This window comes from Emys orbicularis, chromosome 4 (assembly GCF_028017835.1).
Source record: "Emys orbicularis isolate rEmyOrb1 chromosome 4, rEmyOrb1.hap1, whole genome shotgun sequence".
NCBI lineage: Eukaryota > Metazoa > Chordata > Testudines > Emydidae > Emys > Emys orbicularis.
Genome location: NC_088686.1, coordinates 19,308,100 through 19,322,622, shown reverse-complemented (window position 1 = coordinate 19,322,622; position 14,523 = coordinate 19,308,100). Strand labels below are relative to the sequence as shown.

The following is a 14,523-nucleotide window of genomic DNA, read 5'->3' as shown; positions in this document are numbered from 1 at the left end:
ATTGTTCCCAAAACCTCGCCTACTGAAACTGGTAAGAGTACAGACCCAACTGCACCTGCAATGTGGCTACAACTATTAAACTCTAGTCTTCCATTACACAATGCTAAAAAGATATAGGTTAGGATTTTCAAAGAAGCCCAAAGGAGTTAGGAAGCTAGCTCTAAGGTGACCAGATGTCCCGATTTTATAGGAACAGTCCCAATTTTGGGGTCTTTTTCTTATATAGGTTCCTATTACCCCCCACCCGCGTCCCACTTTTTCAAACTTGCTGTCTGGTCACCCTAGCTAGCTCCCTTTTGAATTTCAAAGGAATTTAGGTACCTAGCTCCTTTAGGCTACTATTGAAATCTCAGACATAAGTGATTTTATTTGCATTATTTTTGATGCTTTATAATGGACAAGAGATTCTTTCTCTGCTGCTTCATTTTTCTTTAGCTTCTGTTACTTCAGCTTCCATTACCTGAAGTTACCAGACAGTTACATTGTTGAAGTGCCTCACACCAGCTTGCTTCAAGGAACTAGTCTATATATTATGTGTGCAAGATGCTGAAATATTTGTTTTGATTTAGTTAATCAAGTGAGAAAGATGAGCTTATTTTAATGCAAACATGCATATATGCACTTTCCTATTATTTCTTTTGTGCCTTATTAGTTAGAATTTTATATGAACTAATTTAATTACATGTCTTGTATTGCCAGTATTGAAAAGAATGTCTTTCATATCGGACTGTCTAATGACAAGTGTAAGTAACACACATCTGGTGGTAACTTATATTCATCTTATTTTTATACAAAAACTAGTAGCAGAAAGTAAAATTCCATTAAATTGATGAAAAGCAATACAGAGTTCCATGTATGGTACAGAAGTTCCACTGAATTATAAGGGCCTGTCCTGCCGTCTTTGTGCTCTCAAACCAGCCACTGACTTCTAGAGCTGCAGAAGCAGACCCCAAAACCAGTTTCTTAAGCAGTGCTAAGTTTTAATGAGGGCCAAATTCTCCAGCCCTTAGGCAAAATTCCAATTGTCTTCAGCAAGAAAGGACTTCAGCATTTGGTCCTTAAATAATAAACTCTCAGATGTCAAAATGGTCCGCATCAATTGGAGAAGTGTGACTAATTGTCCACCCTTATCTACTACTTACAATGGTGGAAGAATCCAAGCTGCAAGTGAAACCAGTTGAAGGGAAATGTAGTTTTGTTGTTTGCTTCTTGTTTCCTCTTTGATCATTGATTTGCAGTGATAAAGTGTAACTGTGGTGAAAAAGTACAAAGAATAGGCTGCAGGAAACAAGACACAGAAACTGAGTGTCTGATAATTAGTACTTTGAAATATAATGTAAAATAGAATATTGACTGTTTATTAATGGAGCATTGTTTAAAAATAGGTATACATTGTATTGTTTTCTATTTGTACTTGATGCATATTTTGTTCTTGTCTTTGTTCATCTCAGTACAATGCTAAACAAAGTTGCCTGTTGTGTATGTTTTGTTTTCTATTAAGAAAAAAATGGTCATGGTCATTCTTTTACTAAACTGAGCCCTCCTGGTCTCTCTAAGCACACTCCTTAGGTCTCAGGCCTATAGAGGTCACCTGTCTCTCAGGGTGGAATCACATGATTCTCTCACTCTCAGACCTGGCTCTGGGTTGCAGTCCCTTAGTACTAACTGTGATTATCTCAACTGGTCTGACCTAGACACAGACCCTGCAGTCCTGTATCTTCCAGGGTAATGACAGTGTTAATCAGTGACCAAACAGCCTTCTGAAAGCAAAGTATCATTTATTTACAACAAAAGAATTTCAGAGAAAACATACGTTGAAAACAATGATCAACCCTATATATATGTCTGCTTACAAGGTATCCAACCATCTCACGCATGGGAACCCTGGAAGGACTAATTCCGTAGACTCTTCCACAGTGCCCCCTCTCTGTCAGCTTGTGTCCCTGTCAGAGTTCACTGGCAACACCCTGCACAGCCCGTGGCAACTCACTCCCCTCCTTTTCCTCAGAAGGCTTTTTAACTGTTTAGTGTTGTTTTGATCCCTAGCCTCCAAGCCTGATATAACAGCTGTGTCACTTCTGTCTAGTCAGAGCCTGGAAACCTGCCATTGTTTGGTAACTGCCCCGCAATGTTTGCTGTGAGGTTGCTTATCTGAAACCATTGTGTTGCCTTACTGTTTATTCTTCCCACAGTCCCCTATTAAGCATTCATACAGGAAAGTCTAGTAATTCCAATATACAATACCTTCCCCTCACTGACCAGTCACATATCATGTTCATCAAATGGTTACGTTTCAGTACGTCATTACATATCAGCTCCATGTCTGTTACACTCCCTCTCTTCTTTTCTTGAATGCTTTGACAGGTAGGGAATTAATTTAAATCTCAACTTCCTTAACTATTATCTTAGGCAGAAGACTTTGAGAAAAACCTCAGTGTAGACAAGATTGGGTGTGTGCATATGAGCCTAAATAGTTCTAAATATACTAGGAATCGTGTAATTTCTATAGAAAGTGTGAAGATTGTGTGCTCCATCCCCCACCTCCTACAAATTCATATAGGTCCATGTGACCAAGAAAGTTTAGTATTCAACACACACCAAGCCACACCCACACAATGATGGAGAACCATGTGCATGAGACTGGAACGTGTTCTGTGCTCTTCCATCCACCTTTCCCTCCGCAACACAGCCCCATGTGTCTCAAGCCAAAAGCTGTTATGTCCATTCCCTCCCAACCTACACACACGTACACTGACACAATCCCTTGCGTCTCAGGTATTAATGTGCATGTGTGAGCCCTACAGTGACACCCGTCCAGGGGTGCTGGAACAATTTGTATAGTGGGGGTGTTGAGAGCCATTGAACCAAACCATAAACCTTGTATATTACGGAAACCACTTCAAGCTAAGGGGTGCGGCAACACCCCCCACACCTCTAGTTCCAGCACCTATGGCCCTGTCTACCACAGGCTGGAGTGTCTGTCTGTCACCAGTCAGGGACATCACTTGCTATGGGGAAAAAAGGCAGCAGTTGCCCTTCTGACATTTATTCCCCCTCCCCTGACTTTTAATAGGTCCATATGCTCTACTTTTTGCTCCACCACCACTCCAGCCTTTTCAGGATATAATATAATCATGTATAACGTTATATATGATGACACACCCTTGCCACCCTCCTCACACAGACAGAATTTGCCTGAAATGATTCCCCTGTCCCCAGTGACACAGCCTCATATGCCTCAGGCTCGAGTGCGTGTGTGTCCAGTGACACAACCCCTGGTGCCTCAGGCTGGAGAGGGAGAGAGAGAGTGTGTGTGTGTGTCCAGTAACACAGCCCAGGTGCCTCAGGATGGAGAGGGAGAGAGAGAGTGTGTGTGTGTGTCCAGTAACACAACCCCTGTGCCTCAGGCTGGAGAAGGAGTGTGTGTGTGTGTATGGGGGGGGGGGGGGGGTTGTCCAGTAACACAACTCCTGGTGCCTCAGGCTGGAGAGGGAGTATGTGTGTGTCGGTGTAGTGTGTCTAGGGACAGTCCCGAGCCGGTCTCGGAGTCCGGGTGCCCCTCACTGCCCGCCCCCACCCCTCCCGCGGTCAGGGCTGGCCGGGCCATGGGCAGGTGGCTCGCGCGTCAGCGCGCGGGGCGGGCTCGGGGCCCGGCTAAAGGGGCGGCGGGCCCGGCGGGGGAGCGCGTATACAGCTGGGCTCCGGGGCAGGCGGCGTTGAGCGAGCCAGGCAGGCCCCATGGCCGCCAGCCGGGCGTCCAACGGCCGCGCCGCGCACCCCAGCGCGGGGCTCAAGCGGGCGCGCAGCGAGCCGGGAGGCAGCAGAGTGACCGTGGTGCTGGGGGCGCAGTGGGGGGACGAAGGCAAAGGGAAGCTGGTTGACCTGCTGGCCACCGAGGCGGATATCATCTGCAGGTGCCAGGTGGGTGCAGGGCGGCGGCGGCCGGGGAGCGGGGCCATGGTGGCTTGCAGGGGGCAGCTCCGCGGCTCTCTTCTGCTCTGTGGCGTCTTGCTTGTCTCCTGGCGTGTTTACCCTGGTGCCTTTACTATTCTCTTCCCTCCGGTTTTCCGTTTCTCTTCGTCTCGCTTTTCTTTAGCTCTTGTTCTGTCTTTTCACCCCTCTGGCATCTTCTCTCCTCTCCTTTTCCCGGATCCCTTTTCTCTTCCTCCCTTTTCTCTGCCTTTCGGTTTCCCCCTTTTCTCTTTCTATCTCCAGTTTTTTTATTCTTTCTATCTATCTATCTATCTATCTATCTCTGATCTCTGTCCATCTCTGATACCTTTCTCTTTGTCTATCTCTGATCTCTGTCCATCTCTGATATCTTTCTCTTTGTCTATTTCTGATCTCTGTCTGTATCTGATCTTTATCTGTCTCTGCCATCTCTCCATCTCTGATATCTATCTCTGATATCTTTCTCTTTATCTCTCTGTTTCTGCCATCTCTTTGCCATCTCTCTCTGTCTCTGCAATCTCGTTCTGCCATCTCTCTCTCTCTTCTCTTTTCTTTTCAGCACATTCGCATTGTTTCTCTCTCCTCCTTTCCCCCACTCTCTCATTCCCTGTTTTACTTTCTCTCCCTTGCCTCTGTGCTCGAGGAGGAGGTGTGATTCTTTCCCAGGACCGGGCTGGGACCCTTCCCCCTCCTCTGGTTGCAGATTGAAATGTCACTGGGAAAGAAAAAGTCCTGAACTATAAATATAAATAGCTGACCGTTCATGATAAGAGACACAAGATCCCGATGTTCAGACAGGCATGGGCGGTGTCTGAGCAAGGCGTCTGCTGCCGTCTGATAGCGGCCCATCTGCTGGCTGGGGAGGGGATGCATGCAGCAGGTGTCAGATGATTGCCTCTTGGAGAAAAGGTTGCCTAAGGTGACCAGAGGTCGGAGCAGCTAGAGTTTCCCGGTGGCCTGCCCGCTCCCCTCCTTCCACTGTCTCCTCATGATCCATGGATGCTTCCCCTTTGGAAAATTCATCTGGCTGGGTTCTGCTGGAGCCCTACATTTCTGTAATTATATGTAGCAGGTCCCAAGATCTTTCGTTTAGCAGCCATTTCCACTCAGTTGACCACTTGCACTTAATGGATTTAATATTACTCCAGTTTTGTTATTGTGTAAGGGAGAAATTACTAACTAGTTCAAAGACTAGTCACTAATAAATCTTAGGAGTTTTCTTCAGTTTTGAGGCCATGTGGTTTGGATGGGCAGATCTTGTTTCCTACAGAATTGCTTGAAACTCCTTTTAAAAATCTTTTGAAATAGAACAGGTATAGTGAAAATAGAGAAAGGAAGTAGCCACTTGAAGTATTTTGTGTGTTCATGGAACTTATTACACTGCTTTGCTTAGATTTATTTCTTATTTGTTCTGAATACTAAATAGAGTATAGTTCAAAGAGGCTCAAAACACAGAGACTTCTTTAGTATAAGCTAAAGAATGTGGGCATTGTATCCAATATACATAATCTTAATTACTTAAAAAAAAAGATAGTCAAAGCATGAATCATGAAAGTGCTTATGCAAATATACATACTAATGCTTATCTGAGGAAGAGCTCTGTATAGATGGAAAGCTTGTCTCTCTTACCAACAGAAGTTGGCTCATTAAAAGATATTGCCTCACCCACCTTGTCTCTCTGTTGTCTTTTAACTGTTCTAATAAATATTTCTATAAATTTTATTCTGATTGTATTCATACAAGTTCAGCTCAGTTAACAGGTTATATGAAATGTTTCTGTTTTAAAATGCACAAGGGCAAGCAGTGAAAAGCACTGATATCCTTGAAACTGAGATAACCCCAAGGACATTTCCTAATTAAATATGTTAAGTAAATAAACTGTGACACATGAGTTAAATATTAAGAATGTGGGTAAAGTATTTTCAGTTGGTATGGTAAGCTGCTGGATCTTGAATTACCTTGGGAGGTTTTCCCTACAAATGGAGACTAATGAATGTGATTCAAATGAATATACTTAAGGTTCCTCCACAAGTTTCTCTGTAAACTTTTATAGACAGCAGTGTATACCCTGGTTTTAGAACCACTTTAGGAGAGTGGGGTAGGGAATTGGCTTGAAAAGCTTCAGACTGGATCTGGACACACACTTTATTAATTTTACTACTGTCAGTAGTACCACCACAGATGGTAATAAAGTTAAGCACAGTGTTTATGTGGCTGGAGGATTTGGGTCTTAATGGCTGGTGGTTGGGGGAAGACTTTAATCATTTTGAAGGGAAAAATAAAATCAGAATAGAAATTTTTTATATTTGAGTGGCAAAAAAGTAGAAGTAGACAGCTTAAGGTGCTTTAACTTAAAAGTGGTCTTTTTCCAAATAAAATATTTAAAGTGCTAATCTTGATTACAAATTTGCTATTTAGAGGACAACATTTTAAAAAGATTCTGTCAACTTAATCATATATTGTGAATAAATCATTGTAGCTTGCGTTAATAGTAACACTATAGATTATTAAAATGGAAAGAATTTTTAAAATCCTGTTTAATTTTGACTATCTTGTTTCTTTACTATTTGCATATGTCTCATCATTGGCAATGAAAAGCAAAGAAGTCTTTTTCACTTTTGTTTATAGTCAGTTTCACATTCAAGGAGCCAGTCCTGTAAACACATAAGCATGTGTGTGACTTGACTCATATGAGAATTCAGTGGGGATTGCTTATGGCAGTAAAGTTATACACATGTTTAAGTGTTTGCAGAGTCAGGGCCTGGGTTCTCAGTATGGCAATGTTTGGTTTGCAGGCTCTGGGCATAGACACCTGGGACTTGGGTTGTTCAGGATTGCATTAGTAAATAGCAGGGTGGATTTGATTTAAATCATAGTCAGGAAGACTTGATTTAATCATGGATTTCTACATAAAAGTGCATTCTTATTGGTTGTTATAACCTTAATACATATTCTTCACAACTCAGAGATAGATGTAGGTTTCATTTTTAGAAGGTACACACTATACATTTTTTAAGTGATTTATTTTGAAAATTTCAGATTAGTTTTACAGCTGTATCTGAAAATGAATGATTGTTTGGTTATTTCATTTACCAAAGGTAATTGAAGCAGACATTTATGAAGTCATTTGGGAGGCGAACTATCTCCAATTCAAAAGGTTAATCATTAATATTTGGAGGATTTTCTTGCCAGGCTGTATTAGGAGGAGAACAGCACCAGACAGACATTTAAATTGTTTTATTTAACTAAAACAACAACATTAAGTATTCTGGATTTTTTTTCTTCAACAGCAAACAGAGAATATTTTAACAAAAGAAGCATATGAATGTTTGAATTTAGTTATTCAAGTTTTTTAAAATCAGGTTTGTTTTTGTTAAAATTGTTTTTAACTAAAATAGTTAAATGAAATCTTAAAAAAAAAATTAAATTGACAATGTCACACAGGTCAACATGAGAAACTTAAAATATTGGCTTCTGCAGCTAACTCAGTCATCTTCACCTTCATTTCCCTGTTTGTTCATAATCTGGAAAAGAAAAACAAGCTTTCCTGCTTTTTCAGGTACCAAACGATTTCTCAATTTGGAATGAATTAGTCCAAAGGAAGAAAATATTCTTTCTATACCGGCAGAAGAAGCTGCTGCTGTTAAAATAGTCTCTGAATCCAAGTGCTTAAGTGACTTTCACCAGTTCACTGGTGTGACTTTCTTGAAAACATCATCAGCAAACATATACTTCTTAGTTCTGAAGTTTATTATAGTTGGCATTATGGAGGGATGATTGCTAGATGTCCATGTCATAGCCAACTCCTCTTCTTCAGCAGTTAAGATTTGACCCTGGTACCGAGTATTGAGAATATTTGCACGAAAATGAGCTGGATATAGTGCTTGTCCCATTCATTTTTTTTTTAATGCTTGTAATTTAACTCTGTCCTTGCATATTTCTCTTTTTAAGATTTCACTCCGTTCCTTCCAAATTTCAACAGCGTCAGCAATAAAACAGCTATTTCCCTGCATTTTGTTCAAGGCTACAGAAATAGGCTTCAGGGTACTCAGCATGTGTTCAACATTTCTCTTAAGCCCAAAGTTGAGAGCTTTGGCTGTGACAGTGCCATCTATTTTTTTCACGATTTTGTTCACAAACTGTCATCAGATTAGGCCAGTTCTTGATATAGTGCTCAAAACAGTCCACTACTGAGTTCCATCACACGTCTTGTGGGGGAGTTAGCTTGGTTCCTCCCACTTTTTTCAGAGCAACTGCTGCAAAGTGGTTGTTACGGAAGTATTTTGCAATTTCAACAACATTAGCCTTTATTTCTGGAACACTGAAGTCTTTAGCTAGGAGGTGCATCAAATGAGCACTGCAACTGTATGTTATTAGCTTGGGACTCTCTTCTAAATAATTTCTTCTCATCTCGGATACATTTGCAGCATTGTCTGTGACCAAGTGCGTACTAGACATTTGAATTTTTTGCACAGTTTGTTACAGCTTTTACTGCTACTTCTTGTAAGTATTCTGCTGTGTGTGCATTTCCTGATGTATCAATTGTTTCTGTAAGGAAGACATTCACATACAACAGGATCATTGTGGACATTGCTCATCAAGACTCAGGTTAACAATTTTACTCTCTAGACCTTTTGCACACTGCTCAATTTCTCTTTCATACACTTTATCCAGCAATTTGCCTGCGACATCTGCTCTGTTGGATGGACTGTATCCTGGTCTTAATGACTGAACCATGTTAATGAAGTGTGGGTTCTCAATCATACGGAAAGGAGAGTTGGTTGCATAAACAAACTGGGCAATTTTTTCATCAATTACCTCTTTTTGTAATCTGCTGGTTCTTATCACAAACTTATCTATGGTTGTTTCTGGATGATGATGGAGATTTTTTTTTTCTTTTTGCTACAGGTGATATACTGTGGCTATGTGACATACATGATGTGACTGAAACACTATCATTGGCAGATAACTCTGAAACTATAGAAAATGATGGTGATCTTGAAAGTGGATAGTCTTCAGAATCCTGTATGTTGAGGATGGATTCCCCTAAACAAAATAAGTCAATGCAGTTATTTAATTATTATTACCATACTGCTCATTTAGTATTACTCATTGCATTCACTGACACTCGGTACTACTTTAAAGGTGAAATTGTAAAAGGAAGCTCTGCCTATTTCAGCTCTTTATTTTAATCACAACTGCATCTAAAATGATTAGTACCATAGAGTAACAACTATATTTTTTGCTCAAACATGAGAATTCAAGAATAGTCCAGAAGGAAGACAGGCAGTCCTTAAGAAAGAAGTATGAAATAAAAAAGTTTACCAACCTGAAGATCTTTCATGTTCAGACATCATCATCTTCAATGCAGCTTCCTCCTGAGAAGGAACACTTCTCATGATGTTGTTTCATTCGGGCAACCAGGCCTTGCATTTCTTTGTTGCACTGTTTGCATTTTACATGCATGTCTGTCTTACCCACAGGTAGAGGAACTTCATTAAAATATTTCCAAACTGGGTCTCTTTTACGGCTTGCTGCCATTATAGGTTTTCCCGTCTAGTGAGAGAATGGTATGGTAGAGCTCAAATCAATGAAGGCTACACTCAGAAAGACCGCAAGACTTCTGGAATATGCTGTTCAAACAGTTTCACGTTTGTTTCTACTGTCTGTCCCTCCCTTCTCACATTTATTTCCAGACTCCTTCTTCTTCTTGTCCAGATCTATTCTGCCCCCAACAATCTTCTATTCATTGAACTTTTTGAAACTTTGCACTTTTAGAGAGTTAAGCGATAGACTCTGTGTACACAAATTTGCAGAGGGACAATAGGGTTGAGGTCTGTTATTTCTCACCTCTATATATTATTTATTTATTTTAAAACATTTTTACTGTTAACAAGCATGTTATCTCTGGAGAGACAAATCCACAGTTTCAGAACTGCAAAACTGAGCATCTCTGATGGTAGCTTCTATACTGAGCACTGAATCCCATTGGGTAGATAGAAAGATTAACCTAAATAATCTATACAGAAGCCCCTAGAACTCCATAGGATTGGGTCCCTAATCCATGAATCTATTGGAACTCATTTACAAAACTTTTCTTAAACATTACATGAATATATTGTCACATACTATAGAATTAGAATTTATAATCCCTATTCCATGATGCGATATCTTTGAGCGATAATATATCTTTATCTTTAGATAGGGTTTTTTCCTCAAAAAGCATTTTATCAAAAAAATCTGATTTAAATAAAAAAAATCAGATTTTTTTAAATTTATTTTTTAAAAATCATTGATTTTTATCCACCCTGGTAAATAAAGGAAACACTGAATTTAGAAAAGAAGTTCATTTATCTCAGTTTATTAAAAGTAAACAAATTTAGTTATGGTACCAAACTCTCATTAAAGTGATATTCAACAGCAATTATTGTTGTATAACTTTAGCCCCCTCCCAAAAAAAGCTGTCTACATCCCTGACGGTAGAGGAATGTTTATTTCTTTTAAAACAATTGTTTCTGCTGGAATCAAATCTATGTCGTGGGAACATATTTTCTGGTCTAAGGTTTGTAAAGTATTTTCCTTTCTTTTAAATAAAATTTAAATTTGGGGCCAAATTTGTTTTTCAGGAACCCCTTTAAAATAACAATTAAAATATTAATTAGTGTGGATTCCAACTGGAATTTTTATCAAACATTTAACAAGAGTTTTTAGTGTCACAGATTTGCATTAATAAATCTACATAATCAGATTCTCACAGGTCTCAGCCAGGGGAAATAAAGCAGAAGTCACAAGGACTAAATAAAAAGTGGAAAGCAGGGACAGTCAGGAACTCTGGAGGTCAGCTGCAGAACATCCAGGATCTTCTTCCCCATTCTGTCTTGCTTCTCCACAGGGCCGGCTCCAGGCACCAGCTGAGCAAGCTGGTGCTTGGGGCGGCAGATTGTTGGAGGCAGCATTCTGCCCAATCCTAGGGCGGCACGGCTGCTTTTTTTTTTTTTTTTTTTTTTCTTGTTCTGCTCCGGCCGCCCTGTAGGGGGTGGCGGCGCGGAGAACCAGAGCGCCCTGCAGGGCAGTCCTCTTCCTTCCCTCCCCGCCGACCGGAGCGGAGCCCTCGCGGCAGGCGGCAGGAGGCGGCGCAGCGGGAGGGGCCGCATGGCAGCGCCCCTGCTGTAGCCCTGGCCGCCCCCTTCTCTCTCTCTCCAGCCTGCTCCCTCCCCCTCCCGCCCCCCCCAGCCAGTCCCCCTGCACCCGCACTCCAGCCGCGCCACAGGTGGTGGGTTTTTTGTTTTGTTTTTTGCTTTGCCGTTCTGGCCGCCCCGTTTTTTTTTTTTTGCTTGGGGCGGCCAAAAAGCCAGAGCCGGCCCTGCTTCTCCATATCCACATGGGAAATCTACAGTCACCCTGGTAGAAAAATTAGATTCTGCAATTCTGGCTGTGTTTGCAATAATAAATTTCAAAGGAATGGCTGAATCCCAAGCCTTTTTGGTCACATTGTTTCAGGGTTTTTCTTTTTTAATGCATACTTACGACATCTGCCCTGTAATTCATCTCAGTTTTACAGCAAGAACAGCTAAAAACTTGAAATTTTAGGACGAAAGCCTGACCCAATTGAAATTAGTAACAAACTTCCATTGAAGTTAGTAGGGCCAGGATTTAACCCCTATAGTTTGCAGAATACAACATAATAAATCCTTGTGAGTCTCTTCTAGTTCTAGTTCAGCAATTACTTTTGTGCTTCTATAAACATGAAAGATTGTTACCTAGCTATAATCATTGACAATTCTAGGGGACACGTTTTCAATCTCCCTTAATTAAAATGCCTGCCAGATAGGTGGGCAAATCTTATTGTATATACAAACCCAAAGAAGCAAGCAGAAAAATGCAGTTTATGTACAAAGAAGTTTAATGACCCTAACTACAGTTAGTTTTGTGTAAGCATACAAGTGAGATTACATACACAAATCCAGGTTTTTGAATGTGTATTAGTGGAGAGCAAAAGAAAATTTGGCCCCACAAATTTAACTCATAAAGCAAAATTCAGAAATAAGAATGGCCATACTGGCTCAGACCAAAGGTTCATCTAGCTCAGTATCCTGTCTTCTGACAATGGCCAATGCCAGATGCCCCAGAGGGAATGAACAGAACAGGTAATCAAGTGATCCATCCCCTGTTGCCCAATCCCAGCTTCCGGCAAACAGAGGCTAGGGACACCATCTCTGCCCATCCTGGCTAATAGCCATTGATGGATCTATCCTCCATGAACTTATCTAGTTCTTTTTTGAACCCTGTTATAGTCTTGGCCTTCACAACATCCTCTGGCAAGAAGTTCCACAGGTTGACTGTGCATTGTGTGAAAAAATACTTCCTTTTGTTTTAAACCTGCTACCTATTGATTTCATTTGGTTGCCCCTAGTTCTTGTGTTATGCGAAGGGGTAAATAACAGCTCATGTCAGAATTCCTTTAGGAATGGGAAGTAGAGATGGAACTCCAGTTTAGTGGAGGTGGCTACTGTAAGAGTTAGCCCAGTTCCATAAGCAGTGGGGAAAAGTTTGCAGATATCTATGGCTTACAAAAATCTAGCGTCAGGGCAAGTGCTATCTATTATTGGTTGTTCTCTGGATATATAGGAAAATTGTAGAGAAATCACCTGTATCCCAGTCAGATTATTTTCCAGTTAGGAATTGTCTCAGCTTTACAATAAAAGGAATGTCAGGCATGGGTAGACAGAGATAAAAATCATGGGTGATATTAGTAACGAAGGCGAAGTGCTGTAATTGAAACAGATAATATAAAACCCATAATCTCTCGTTATTTCTCAGTTGTGACCCAGCAGTTTACTAACTCATTTGGACAGAAGGGGTTGTGAACAGCACATTAATATAAATTGTATCAGATGTTATCAAGTGAGGTGTTGAAAGGTTATCAAATAAGAAAATCTAGGGGAGAGACTGGGATTCAGATGGAAGTGTAAAGTTTAGCAGGACTTGAACCCAGCATCCCCACACTGCCACCAGCTATAACCTGGCTACTCCCTGTAACCCACAATCCACAGATGTTTGATGCCACATGAAGTTACACTTCAAGGGGTCTGATTGACAGTGGTCTTAGCCATCCCTGATTGGCTCCTTATCCCTATATAAGCCCATGGAGCATCCCAAAAAGTGTCCAGATAACAGTATGGATCCTTTACTAGCTGCCCTGCTTCTCTGTTCCTGATCTTCTGGTGTTGACCTTAGCTCTGACTTGGATTCTGACTCCTGATTGACCCCTGGAATTACCAACACAGACCCTGAGGCCTGGTATTGACTCTCAGCCTGATTCCTGACTCTGTCTCTGACCCTCGGCTTAACTCCTGACTCTGACTCTAGCTTGGCCCTCAGTTTGACTCTTGACATTGATACTGGCTGTGACCCCTGGCTTCAGTTCCAGAATCCTAAACTCCTGGCACTAGTCCTGCCTTCCTTTGCCCAGGATCCTGATGGTTTGCCTGGACCATCCCTAACCTGTGGAGAAGGCTGTCCCTGTGGGACATTGGGGCAGTGGGTTGCCCCCTTCCCAACATGTCCCAAGGGACCCTAAACACAACTGAATGGGGTGACAGCCCACAGGAGGAACTCCCCATGTTGCAGCCACAAGTGGTCCAGCTCTTGTCTGAGAACCAGACCCCATAAATGCAGACCACCCAGCTACTTGATGAAAATGCCATGTTATGAGCCCAACTAGCACAGTATGCCACCAAGAACCAGGTTCTGTGAGAGCAGGCTGCCTGGTTGTGGGATGAGAACACTGTACTACAGGCAGGTGCTGCAACAGCACACCTGGGCCAACAGTCCCCCTCCCAGAGCATTTCAACTGAGACTAGCAAAATTTCAACCAGTGCTGCCTGCTGTTCTTGCTCTGCCCCCAGTTCTTCTCCACTGACGAGGCCAAAGTCTCCTGATGGGAGAGGTACTGCAGTGGGCTTCACCCTAGTGGAACGACAGAGCCCAACATTGTCAAACTGGGACACCTTCCTCCAGGCCTTCCAGGGCCGCCCAGAGGATTCAGGGGGCCTGGGGCAAAGCGGGGGAGCTGCAGCGCTTGTACTCACCCAGCGGCGGTCCAGGTCTTTGGCGGCATTTCGGCGGCGGGGGGCCCTTCAGTCGCTCCGCGTCATCGGCAGCACTGAAGGCCTCCCCCGCCACCGAAATGCCGCCGAAGACCCGGACCGCCGCTGGGCCAGGACTTGCGGGGCCCCTGTGGGGCCCAGGGCCTGGGGCAAATTGCCCCACTTGCCCCCCCCTTCTGGGCAGCCCTGAGGCCTTCTCCTTTGTTTTTGATGACCCCCACCACGCTTGTTTGGCGGAAGGAGCCCTGCGAAAACTATGGCCCGAACAGGGACTGACTGGCTCCTCCACCACCCACGTTTGGCAATTTGGCTCTGATACAGAATGGAATGAATCAGCTTAGCTCTATCGATTCCAGAGGAGATTACATGAAGAGATCCACGGTGAGCTAGCTCGTGTGGAAATCCCAATCCACATAGATGCCTTGTCAGCCTTTTCATACGCATCGATAACAGGCTGTGCAAG

The 14,523-nt window shown here is 42.4% G+C and overlaps 1 protein-coding gene across 1 annotated transcript in view; it reads left to right on the top strand.

Annotated features, from left to right (window-relative positions):
* The first annotated feature begins 3,738 nt into the window (after window positions 1–3,738).
* The window catches only part of ADSS1 (adenylosuccinate synthase 1), a 32,771-nt gene continuing 21,986 nt past the window's right edge, over window positions 3,739–14,523 (top strand). The window contains exon 1 of the mRNA XM_065404515.1: window positions 3,739–3,921. Coding sequence (XP_065260587.1) covers window positions 3,739–3,921 — 183 coding nt within the window. The remainder of the gene's footprint in view (window positions 3,922–14,523) is intronic.